At 37.9% G+C, this 11715-nt stretch overlaps 1 protein-coding gene across 1 annotated transcript; it reads left to right on the top strand.

Annotated features, from left to right (window-relative positions):
• The first annotated feature begins 306 nt into the window (after positions 1-306).
• LOC142552271 (formin-like protein 14) lies at positions 307-11404 on the top strand. The gene is made up of 19 exons (XM_075661986.1): positions 307-477; positions 709-829; positions 987-1690; positions 1783-2004; positions 2113-4325; positions 4518-4641; positions 6012-6083; positions 6532-6630; positions 7448-7489; positions 7574-7654; positions 7736-7786; positions 7871-7952; positions 8049-8143; positions 8827-8898; positions 9009-9125; positions 9661-9729; positions 9827-9893; positions 10172-10793; positions 11015-11404. The coding sequence occupies exons 2-18, from the start codon at positions 757-759 to the stop codon at positions 10354-10356; spliced, it is 4368 nt and encodes a 1455-aa protein (XP_075518101.1). The 5' UTR covers positions 307-477; positions 709-756; the 3' UTR covers positions 10357-10793; positions 11015-11404.
• Positions 11405-11715: the final 311 nt, after the last annotated feature.

The raw sequence follows: 11715 nt of genomic DNA on the forward strand, positions 1-11715 counted from the left end.
TATTATAATTAATTTAATTTATATTCAAATAAACCAAGTATCATAATTATAAAAACTGATGACGGAACATATTACAATTTAAAACTACATATCATATTACAATTTGAAATTATCACATATTGCAATTAGATACTAAAATATAAATTTGAAATAACGAAAAAAAATACCAAGCGGCTCTTTTATGGAAAAAATTTGGAAAAAATTGTTAGATATCAAATATATTATACACTTTAATAATTTGAAAAATCATGTACAATCATCCATGTGTCACGTACAACCAAAATTCTCCCATTTCAAATGCACACTTGTAACAAGAAGAAAAAACAAATGAAACCTGAACATTCAAATTTAGCAAGGAAACTGGAACGCCACCGCCTGCATTCAATCTCCGGGGGACACTTTCGAATCAGCTCTCTCTTCGAATTTTCCTGAACTCCGGTTTCTCCGTTCAAACTCGCCGCGGCTTTCCTCCCGCTGGTTCGCTTCAATCTTTCAATGATGTATTGCACGTTTTTCTTTTATTCACTTAACATTATGCGGCAATATTAGGTTCGTTATTTTTTGGTCTAGAATACTGGGTCTATAATCTATGTTTACACGGATTGGAAGCTTTTACTTTGTTCGTTCTGAGATTAGTGCTGCAAGGATATGAGGGAATGCAAATTAAGCTGTTGGTGCGTGATTTCAATTATGTTAGCATTTTTGCAGGTGTGGATCTTGTTGTATGTGCACTTCTATGTGATTTACGCTGATAATATGTCGTTGCTGAGTAGATTCTTTTACAAAAGACCTCCAGATGGTTTGCTCGAACTTTCTGATAGAGTGTACGGTAATGTTAAATACCAGATTTTGATTTTTTTTCTTCTTTTCGTTTTGGGTATGCTGAGTGAGTTGAAACACTCTGTTGAACTGGATTTCACTGTTTTATATGTCCTTTTTCCCTTTTATCTATCTGGATTGATGAAAGCGAATAATGTGCTGTGCAGTTTTTGATTCGTGTTTCTCCACCGAAGTACTGCCTGACGAAGTATACCAGCTATATCTACATGAAATCATTAATGAATTGCACGAAGAGTTTCCACAATCCTCTTTTCTTGCTTTCAATTTTCGGGAAGGGCAGAAGAAAAGCCGGTTTGCAGAGATGTTGTGTGAATATGATGTCACGGTTATGGATTACCCAAGACAGTATGAGGGCTGTCCTTTACTGCCATTATCCCTGATTCACCATTTCCTTCGTGTGAGCGAGAGCTGGCTTTCTCTTGGAAGTTGCCAAAACGTAGTTTTGATTCATTGTGAGAGAGGGGGCTGGCCACTTCTAGCGTTTGTGTTAGCTAGTTTCTTAGTCTTCAGGAAGTTGCATAGCAGTGAGAGGAAGACTCTTGAAATGGTTTATCGAGAAGGTCCAAGAGGTTTGTTGCAGTTGTTGTCCCCATTGAATCCTTTTCCATCCCAACTTCGATACTTGCAATACATATCACGGAGAAATCTGTCCATTGAATGGCCTCCGCCTGAGCGACCTCTTTCATTAGACTGCCTAATTCTTCGTGCAATTCCAAGGTTCGATAATCAAAAAGGTTGCAGACCTATTATCCGCATTTTTGGTAGAAATCTCCTTAGCAAGGATGGATTGTCGACCCAAATGCTTTATTCTATGCATAAAAAGGGCAGACATGTTCGACATTATCGCCAAGTAAGAATATGGACCTTCACTATTTTTCACTTCTTTTTTATTGTTCTTATTTTTTAATTCATTGATGGAAACACTCAGTATCATTCCTGCAGAAGGACAGTGATGTAATTAAGATTGACATACAATGTTTGGTGCAAGGAGATGTGGTATTGGAGTGTGTTCATTTAGACATGGATCCAGAAAGGGAAGTTATGATGTTTCGTATAATGTTCAATACAGCTTTTATTCGGTCCAATATTTTGATGTTAAACTGTGAGAACTTGGATATTCTTTGGGACTCAAAGGCAAGGTTTCCCAAAGCCTTTAGGGCAGAGGTACATTTTAAGATGTTCTTGCTGGCGAAGATTCAGTTGGTTTAACTGTGGATTTCAATAATTATGCTTAAAACACATTTCTTAAAATTTGATTCGTCGTGCATGCAGATCCTATTTGGAGATGTCGAGAACAGTTCTCCAGCCAAATCTCACACTACTATGTTAAATGGTGAGGAGAAAGGTGGACTGCCTATTGAAGCATTCTCCAGGGTGCAAGAACTGTTTCATGGTGTAGATTGGATTGATACTAATGACGATACTGCTTTATGGTTTCTAAAGCAATTATCTGTTTTTAATGATGTCAAAGATTTGTCAATGTTGCGCAGAATGGGTGGTTATCCTGAATCAGTTGATTCCGAAGAGGAAAACAATGCATCTAGTGTTGCTGACAGTCTTGATTATCTCGATCCAGAGAAACCTAGTGCACCTGAAGTAAATATGCTCAATGACCATTCATTCTTGGAGTTCACTTCAGATAGAGTCTCTGATTTCAGACTCTCCGAGGATCATATGCAGCCATCATTGCTAATGGATCCGATTGAACCTGTTACCTCCAGTGATATTCAGTTTGATTATGTTTTTTTGCCTGAGCCGTCAAATGAAATGGAAGTTCCATGCAATGCTTCCCCAACATTGCAGTCTACATTTCAGACTTCCTCAATTTCTGATACAAACATATCTGAATCTGCATCACCACCGCATCCTCTTTCTAGTACAAGACCTTCACCACATCTTCCCCACTCACCTTCTTCTCCAAAGGTCGATTCTGGCACAGAATCTTCTCAACCACCTCTTACTAATTATGGTGAAGGACTTTCTCCATCTTCCCCTATTGGATCGAGAAAAATACAGTCATTCGCTCCTTCATCTCTGCCACCTCCTCCTACAATACATGGTTATATACCACCACCACCACCACCTCCACCTCCACCTACTTCTAGCAAAGTACCTCTGCCACCTCCTCCACCCCCTATAAGTTCTACAAAAGGACAACAGTTATCCTTACCACCACCACCACCACCACCACCACCACCACCACCACCTACTCTCATCAGTTTTAGTGAAGGAGCTTCTCTCCTCTTGCCTACTGTGGGTTCTAATATAGAACCTCCTCTCCGTCGCCCTATGCGCAGTTCAAGTGAAGAATTCCCTATTGTTCATTCACGTGATAAATATTCTAAAAGAACTTCACCTCCGCCTTCATTACGTAACAGTAGTGAAATCACTCATCCGGCATCTCCTTTACCTTCTTCAAAAGTCCCTCCCCCTGCCCCACCACCTCTACCTGCTTCTAAATCCAGTCATTTAACTCTCTTAGTGCCTCCCCCTCCCCCACCCCCAACCCCACCCCCACCCCCACCCCCACCATCTGTTGACAATGCTAAAATGTCGATTTCAGCTCCTCTACCCACCTCCAGATCTCCACTACAAAGTTCACTTCCAGTTGTGTCCGAAGCATTGGCAGAAACTGCTCTTTCGAAAACTACAAGTTATTGTTCTCTTCCAGCTCCAGCTCCTCCTCCTGACCACACTTTAGCACCCACCCCACCTCCATTACTTCTGATTTGTGGATCAACATCCACTCCACCTTCGGTTCGTGGATCAGCACCCACCCCACCTCCACCACCTCCCATTCGTGGTTTAGCTCCCACCCTACCTCCACCTCCAGTTCGTGGTTCGGTAGCCTTCGCACCTCCGCCACCTCCACTTCGTGGTTCAGCACCCCTCGCACCTCCGCCACCTCCAATTCGTGGTTCGGCACCCTCTCCACCTCCGCCACCCCCACTTCGTGGTTTGGCACCCTCTCCACCTCCGCCACCCCCACTTCGTGGTTTGGCACCCACTCCACCGCCACCCCCACTTCGTGGTTCGGCACCCACTCCACCTCCACCACCTCTAATTCGTGGTTCGGCACCTGCTGCACCTCCACCGCCTCTAATTCGTGGTTCGGCACCTGCTCCACCTCCACCGCCTCTAGTCCGTGCTTCTACACCCACGCCAGCTCCCGGGCGCATCCCGGCGCCTGCCCCTCCGCTACCTCCGATTATTGGTTCAGCGCCAACTCCACCTCCACTACATCGTGGTCAAGGTGCAGGACCAGCTCCACCTCTTCCTGGTGAAAAAATCTCCAATGCACCACCAGCTCCACCTCCATCTCATGGAAGAGGAAGAGCCTTGTCATCTCCCAAAGGTCGAGCCTCCACTGGTACTTCAATTCCCCCTAAGAAAACTTCACTGAAGCCATTGCATTGGGTTAAAGTTACTCGGGCAATACAAGGTAGTTTATGGGCTGATTCTCAGAAGCAGGAAAGTCAGTCAAGGTTGGTAGATTTTAAATTTTTTTAAGAGTATTCTAAAATATCTGAACTTCTCATTTGATGTTTGGTCACAGATTTCTTTCTTTATGCAATTACTGTATCTAAACCAATTATCTCAGTTCACTTTCATATGCTACGTGTTCATGTAATTTATTAACTCTTCATGTTACTGATGTTCATCATTAACATCAGTAGGGCACCTGAAATTGATATTACAGAACTTGAGAGTCTTTTCTCGGTGGCTTCTACTTCAGAAGGTCCTAATAAGGGTGGGGGCTCACGTGGTTCTAAAATCAGCAAGCCAGAAAAAGTGCAATTGGTTAGTGAAACATATCCGTGCATCGATTATAATGTTTAAAGTGAATTTAAAGGTCTATAAAATCTAAGAGATTTTAATACTTGATTACTTGAGTGAGGCTAATGGTCTCTACACAACACTCATCTCATGTCATATTTGTGATCATGATGTTAGTATTGACTACAGTTCCTGTCGAGTCTTGTTTTTCAAGTATAAAAGTAAACATATTATTTAAGTTAGTGGAAATTTCTAGTGTAGGCTTGACTTAGAGCTTTTTTTTAAAAAAGAAAAAAACAACTATGCTAGGCATGCTTTATTGAATGAACTTTGTGTTCCTGAGACACAATCATAAAATTCACATAAATAAGATTTTGTATTTGAGCAGCAAGAATTTTACAATCACGGAGAGGGTTGAAATTCTTTACCTGCCCAAAAAAGGCAGGAAATATTAAATGACGCCCTTAAAAAGCTTCATATTCCGAGAAACCTAAGGTTCTTTCTCACTTGAAAGGCTGGCTTCATTGGTTTAGGTTCTTTCCTTGGGCATATAAACTAATACTTGTGCTCTCATTGAGTGTTGCCTCCATGGAGAAATGGCTGCTATAGACTCAATGTTGATAATGTGGCACATTTTCACTTTATAGACTAGATAAAGATACATGTGCCAAATACTAATAGGTTAGTAGAATCCATCTAGACTGACTTCTTCGGGGAGTTGGTTTCTCGAAGGGTAGTCGATGTATGATCAGACATCCATCTTTTTGTAGAGTAATTACTAAGTTCAAGAGGCTCTCCAATCTGAAAGATTGTTATTTTGGGTTTGTACTTTCCTTTTAGGCATATGGCTCAACAATTTATACATAGGAAATTTGTAGAAAGGGGATTCCGGTAATTTTTTCAAAGAGATATTAGTGTTGTCTAGTTCAAATCAAAAGCTTATACAAACAACCTTTCGATTTTGAACTTTCGGTACTTCATATGGCCATTGAATGATTTCTTTGTGCTTGCTTTCTTTTACAGTCAGTTTAAAGGTTTGCTTCCTGGCTGGTGTCATGAAATGTTTTCACATCATAGTATCACATGTTATTACTATATTGCAAAATGTTTTAGCTACATCCAAATGAAGATAATCAAATAAAAAATAAAGTGCATAAATGATGTGCAAGTTGTGAAAATTGACTTATTGTTGAATTTGATATGCCAATTAACTGATGTGTTAATATTTGGAATCTTTCTATTTCATACATATCTGTTCCTTAAAAATTGTTTGTTTATCAATATAAATATGATAGCTGTTTATTATAAGTTTTTACCTGTCAGAGAATGAATGAAAAGAATACTTAAACTGAAATAGTTCCTTATTACTGCTATTTGTTGTTTCATCTTGTCAGGTTGATTTGCGTAGAGCTTATAATTGTGAGATTATGCTCACAAAAGTTAAGATTCCCCTGCCAGAAATGATTGTAAGTGTTCAACTTCATTCGGAACTCGAACTCAAATCTAGAGTGGTAATAGTGTTGCGATTATTTTATCTGGGTTATCCATCCACTAGTTGGGAAAATAATTTCTTCCGTGACACTGTTTAATTTTGCAAAAAGAAAAAGAAAAAAATCTAGTGATTAATGATTAAGTTATTGAATTGCTGGTTGTATGAAGGTCTTTTCGATAACCCTCCAGACAAGGAAGAAAAATGCACGCATGAAGGCTGAATTATTTGAATGGATCAGCACTTTTGCATTTCAGGACCAAAGAATTTTCAATCGCCTGACTGGATTTTCTTATTTAAAACTGAAATGCATCCCTCTCATTGCTTTTAGCTAAAATTCACACATAGCTAAGACTTTCTTATCATTCTATATAACTGCATCAGCAAAGCAACTTGTCTTCACACTGCTTTTCATTGCATATTAGAATGCCATTCTGGCTTTGGATTCTTCTGCTCTGGACATTGATCAAGTTGAGAATCTTATAAAATTCTGTCCTACCAAAGAAGAAATGGAGACACTGAAGGTATTTTTCACTGCCTCTCTATTTGTGAAAGTGTATACAGTGTCATCGTTCTCCAGTCCAATCATGCTTACTTAATTTTGGATATGAGATTCTCCTGTCTATTCCTTGATAGATATCAACCCTGCAATCCAAGGTTCACATGTCACAAAGGTCTTTTTAGCAAGTCATATTCATTGTAGTTGTAAGTGTATGAACTAAGACTAAAGGAAAGGAAGTCCCATCGTGCCCGTGCAGGGTAATTCATGGCCTGAGATCAGGCCAAAACATGTTGGATTGGGCCTTTTTCCAGTTCTCGATTCAATGTCTGATTAAGTTTGATATTCTTTTTCGCAGTTACAAGAAAAAACAAATTCGATATTATTAGAGTTCAACTTAATTCCTACGTTGCTTTTTGCCATGGACAAAAGAATTAAAAGATGAGCCTTTCCAAGAGCTAACATAATATTCTTCTAAGTAATTATCTTAGACAAGTTTAACTAGTCCATGAAATGTTAGTAGCTAGGAAAAACAGGGAATTGGTTGCTTCTAGCTTTTACATTTTGCATGCTTATTTTTAGGAGAAGCTAGCAGAAGCAGTCACATATAATGTTTAAAACCTTTTGCAATTTATATTGAAGCTCAAAAGTGTTTTTTGAACTTTACCACAGTATTCGGAAGTGCACTTGAGTTCTCATGTCTTAAGCTTTTCACGTTTATCATGCCGGCATGTCCTTTTTTTTTTCTTATTTTCATTCTCTTGTATTTTTCCATGTGTAAGAACTGTACTGTTGTTCGTCTCCATGGTTATGTTTCCTCATTAACTTTGCATATGTTTCAGAATTACAATGGGGACAAAAATATGCTTGGGAAGTGTGAACAGGTCTTTCAAAATTTTTGCCGATAATCATGTAACTGCATATTATTATTATTCCAAGTACTCACTGTCGTGGCACTAAATTTTCAGTTTTTCATGGAACTAATGAAAGTCCCACGAGTGGAATCCAAATTAAGAGTATTTGCCTTTACAATTACTTTTTCTAGCCAGGTATTTGGATACTTTTGAATTAATAATGTTGTGGCATAGATTGCTTATTATAGTGTTTGCGTAACTAGCTTTGTTCTTCAGGTGGAGGACTTAAAACTTAACCTTAACATTATCAATGATGCTTCTAAAGAGGTATTTTTATTATATTTAGTTGAACATTTTCATCTGAGATGCCACAGGTCAACAAGGTCTCTCATGTTTGTTGAATGATGGCAGGTGAAGGAATCCTTGAAATTGCGTCAGATTATGCAGACAATTCTTACTTTGGGAAATGCATTGAATCAGGGTACTGCACGAGGTATTAACTCCTAGAAATCAACCTTCTCAATCAACTATATTGTTTCATTGATGGTAAGATTATTCTATCGTCACACTTTCTTTACTTGCATTACAGGATCTGCTGTGGGATTCAAGTTGGACAGTCTTCTTAAACTTTCTGATACACGTGCAAGAAACAATAAAATGACCTTAATGCATTACCTCTGTAAGGTAGAGTGATATTTGATATCCTCACTGATATTTAGTTATGTACTTCTACAGTTGTCTTTAGGGAATATATCTAATAAATAATGCTCAACTTGGAACAAAATAATGAAAATAAGCTAGTTGCCATGTTGTCTGTGAAGATATCTACAATTTGTTTCAACAAAGGTGTAAAACGAGTATTTATTCTCATTCATTACCAAATCACTAAGAAATTGACCATCCTATTTTAAATGTTTCACATTACTATCTTCTTAGATGCTCCCTTACCGGATCAGCCATAACTTTATGCTATTCTTTTGTTAGACGAGGAAACAAGGTATCTTTTAAAAAAATAGATACCAAGTGAGAAATGAGAATAATTCTTTCCAGAAAATGCTTTGATGTGCGTGTCTGCTTCCAACCCATTTGCTATTTAGTTAAATTGTCTTGCATCCAATGTTTAAATATTGTGATCTTGTTTAAAAGGTGTGATTTACTTTTGTTTGTGTGTTCTCACGTGTTGTGTTTATACATAACCATGTTATTCACTTGTAGCAGCACAAGACTCCTCCGAGCCCGGAAAATTGATCATAAGATGCATAAGAAGCAAGGATATTAATCTTTTTTTTTTCTTTTACAGAGATTCATCATGCAACTCTTCTCACGCTAGTAAATAAATTGATGTCTTAAACTCTTGTTTCCCTTAGATTATTTCTGAGAAACTTCCGGAGTTGCTAGATTTCACCAAGGATCTTGTACATTTGGAACCTGCCTCCAAGGTTTGTGTTACATATTGTGATTAGGATTTTCCATTGCAATGTTGAAGAGGGGCATATCATTGGAGAACACTAAGAGTTTCTCACTTGTTCGTCCTCGTGTGTTGCATTAGATACAACTGAAGTCTTTGGCTGAAGAAATGCAAGCAGTTAGCAAAGGACTGGAGAAGGTTGAGCAGGAACTCACTGCGTCTGAGAATGATGGTTCTGTTTCCTTGGGCTTTCGACAGGTATTGAAATATTAAGCATTAATATCCTCCTTTAATCATTAAAATGTGAAATTTATAGGTTGTTTGAGATTGTAGAAATTTGTTTTACTCGTAAAACCCTTCCATTTTTATCAATCTATTTTGTAGATGTCAAGTCATAAAGGTATTCTGCTTCATTTATGTTAATGTTGCTTGCATGATTGCTAAAATATGGCTTTAAGACTTCTAACTTCTTCTGTTTAGTTGCTCCTTATTTATCTGAAATACCCTGGTTGGACATGCTAAATGGGCATATTATTTGTTCATCTCTTATCTTTAAATCAGTATAATTGTACGTGAAACATTGAATGGTTTTCTGGATTTGACTAAATTTTGCATGGAGATAAAATGAGGAAGGTATGATAAGAGAAACTCAATATTACGAAATCAATAACCTGATATTTCTCATCATTTGATGGCATCCTGGGTTTTTTGTGAAGTGATAGGTGCTAGAGAAAATGTCAATTTCAAACATTTAACATGAAGGTGTGATTAGTTACTGAACTGGAATTTCCAGGTCTTGAAAAGCTTCCTTGATATTGCTGAGGCTGAAGTGAGGTCACTTATCACCCTGTACTCCGAAGTGGTAAGCTGGATTATTCTTTCTTCAGGCTTCTTGGAAAATGGTTTGTATTCTAGAGTCAGAAGGCAGTATAACTTTTTGGTCTGTTTTTACTATGTAGGGAAGAAATGCAGATTCACTGTCACAGTATTTCGGGGAAGATCCAGCAAGATGCCCATTTGAGCAAGGTTTTGTGGAATTTGTTTTTATCTGTACTTTGGTTGTCTTAGTTCTGAGGCAGATATGCATGGATCCCATTCCTTATTTGGTACCCATGTACTATCAGATCTCATACACTTTATCCCTTCCAAAGATTGATAGGGGGGGAGAAACATTACCTTCTTACTTTTAACATTCACTACATTAAGTTCATTTTACTTGGGTTAACTGGTAGATTATGGTTGATATAGTTTTTTTGATTGCAAGTTGTCTTTTCTTTAAAATTCTTTCGGCTTCATATTTGCAGTGACTCAAATTTTGGTTGTTTTCACTAAGATGTTCTCTAAGGCCCATGAGGAAAATGAGCAGCAAGCTGATGCTGAAAAAAGAAAATTGGAAAAGGAAGCTCTGAAGGAGCAAGCTGTAGCCAATTCACCAGCAAGGAAGGATGGTGTAGATGCTCTTCGCGCAAAACTCAACTCTCGTAATTAGAAACAAGCTTCATAAACGACTTTACCAATGAAAAACATTGCTTCTAGGGGCTATTGCAGCGGGCTCTAAAATCCCTGCTATGTTTGTTCAATTATGTTGACAGTCGATCAGTCTTAACAGGAAGCTCTACAGTCGAATTCAGCCAGCCACATCTTCTATATGTCTTCTTCACCTTCTCGTATGCCTTTTGAGTATTTCAAAATTTACGACCTGTACAGAGTCTACAGACTCATTTCTATGACCTGCCGAGGAAAAAGGAGAATTTTTTGCCTTTATTTCATCGTAAAAAGAAATATTCCCAGAATTCAACTTGGTGGTACATATTATCTCTTCGTAACAACTTTTAGGTTTAAAGAATTTATTGGAAACTCCAATCCGATTATCCAAGCACTTCTCTCAGGAGACACAGAAACCTGATATGCACTCTTGTAAACTTGGTATGTCATTTAGCTGTTTGATTCCTGTTCTTTTATTTTCAATTGTAAATATGTATCCTTCCTTTAGAAGGATCGAGTCCTGCACTGTATTTTATTTTTCTTGACCTTTTCTGAGCAACCATCTTAGCACTGATAGTGGGTTACTCAAATCTCTTTTGAAGGGTAATTTTTTGTTTTTGAGAAATTATGTATAAAATTTGATATATTTTTTATGTTTGAAGGATAGGCAAGGTACTATGGTGGCAATGAATGGATCCTGGGACTTGGCTCACAAGAATTGAAGGAGCTTTGAGACTAGGGAGTGTTTCATCTCGTTTCATGATGTAGATAGTTTAGTAAATTCTGTGAAGTTTCGAAGCGAACTAAAACATGATTTTTCATCTTTACGCGTAGAAAGGGGAAAGTGGGAGGATAAACGGAATGGTTTTGAAATAGTTGTTAAGCCATTAATGGATTTTTAAAAAATGCAATGAAGGTCATAAGTTTAAATTGGAATGGCGAGCTAGCGATGGACTGAAGGAGCCACGCCTAGAACTCGACATAACTGTGAATTTCATGGCATAAATTTTTGAAATGCATAGTCCGCATTTCTTGAATTTTACGTATCTCAATTGGAGTTGCATGTTGAATTATATGTCTTTTCCTTTATGCATTTGAATAGTTGCTAGACGCTAATTTTTGCTACATCTCGGATTACATTGCAGTTCTAAAAAATGGGTAATGCATTTGATTTACAATATTATATTTCACAACTGTAAAATTCAAGAGACTCGTCATAATAAATGGACAAAGTAATATTTTTTGTATTTTCGTATGGTAAAATCATTTATTTTTAAAAATATACATGTGTAGTGTCTGTCCGATTGATAAGTCCTAACGAGCAGTTTCAAGCCGAGGGTTAGGCATGTGATCCACCAACCAC

Source organism: Primulina tabacum, chromosome 7, assembly GCF_025594145.1.
Source record: "Primulina tabacum isolate GXHZ01 chromosome 7, ASM2559414v2, whole genome shotgun sequence".
NCBI classification, from domain to species: Eukaryota; Viridiplantae; Streptophyta; class Magnoliopsida; order Lamiales; family Gesneriaceae; genus Primulina; species Primulina tabacum.

Excerpts from the sequence above, each read along its gene's own strand:
- LOC142552271 (XM_075661986.1), top strand. The coding sequence starts at position 757 with ATGTCGTTGCTGAGTAGATTCTTTTACAAAAGACCTCCAGATGGTTTG. Across the intron at positions 4,326-4,517 it reads AAGCAGGAAAGTCAGTCAAG|GGCACCTGAAATTGATATTA; the intron begins GTTGGTAGATTT and ends TAACATCAGTAG. Across the intron at positions 9,730-9,826 it reads TCACCCTGTACTCCGAAGTG|GGAAGAAATGCAGATTCACT; the intron begins GTAAGCTGGATT and ends TTTACTATGTAG.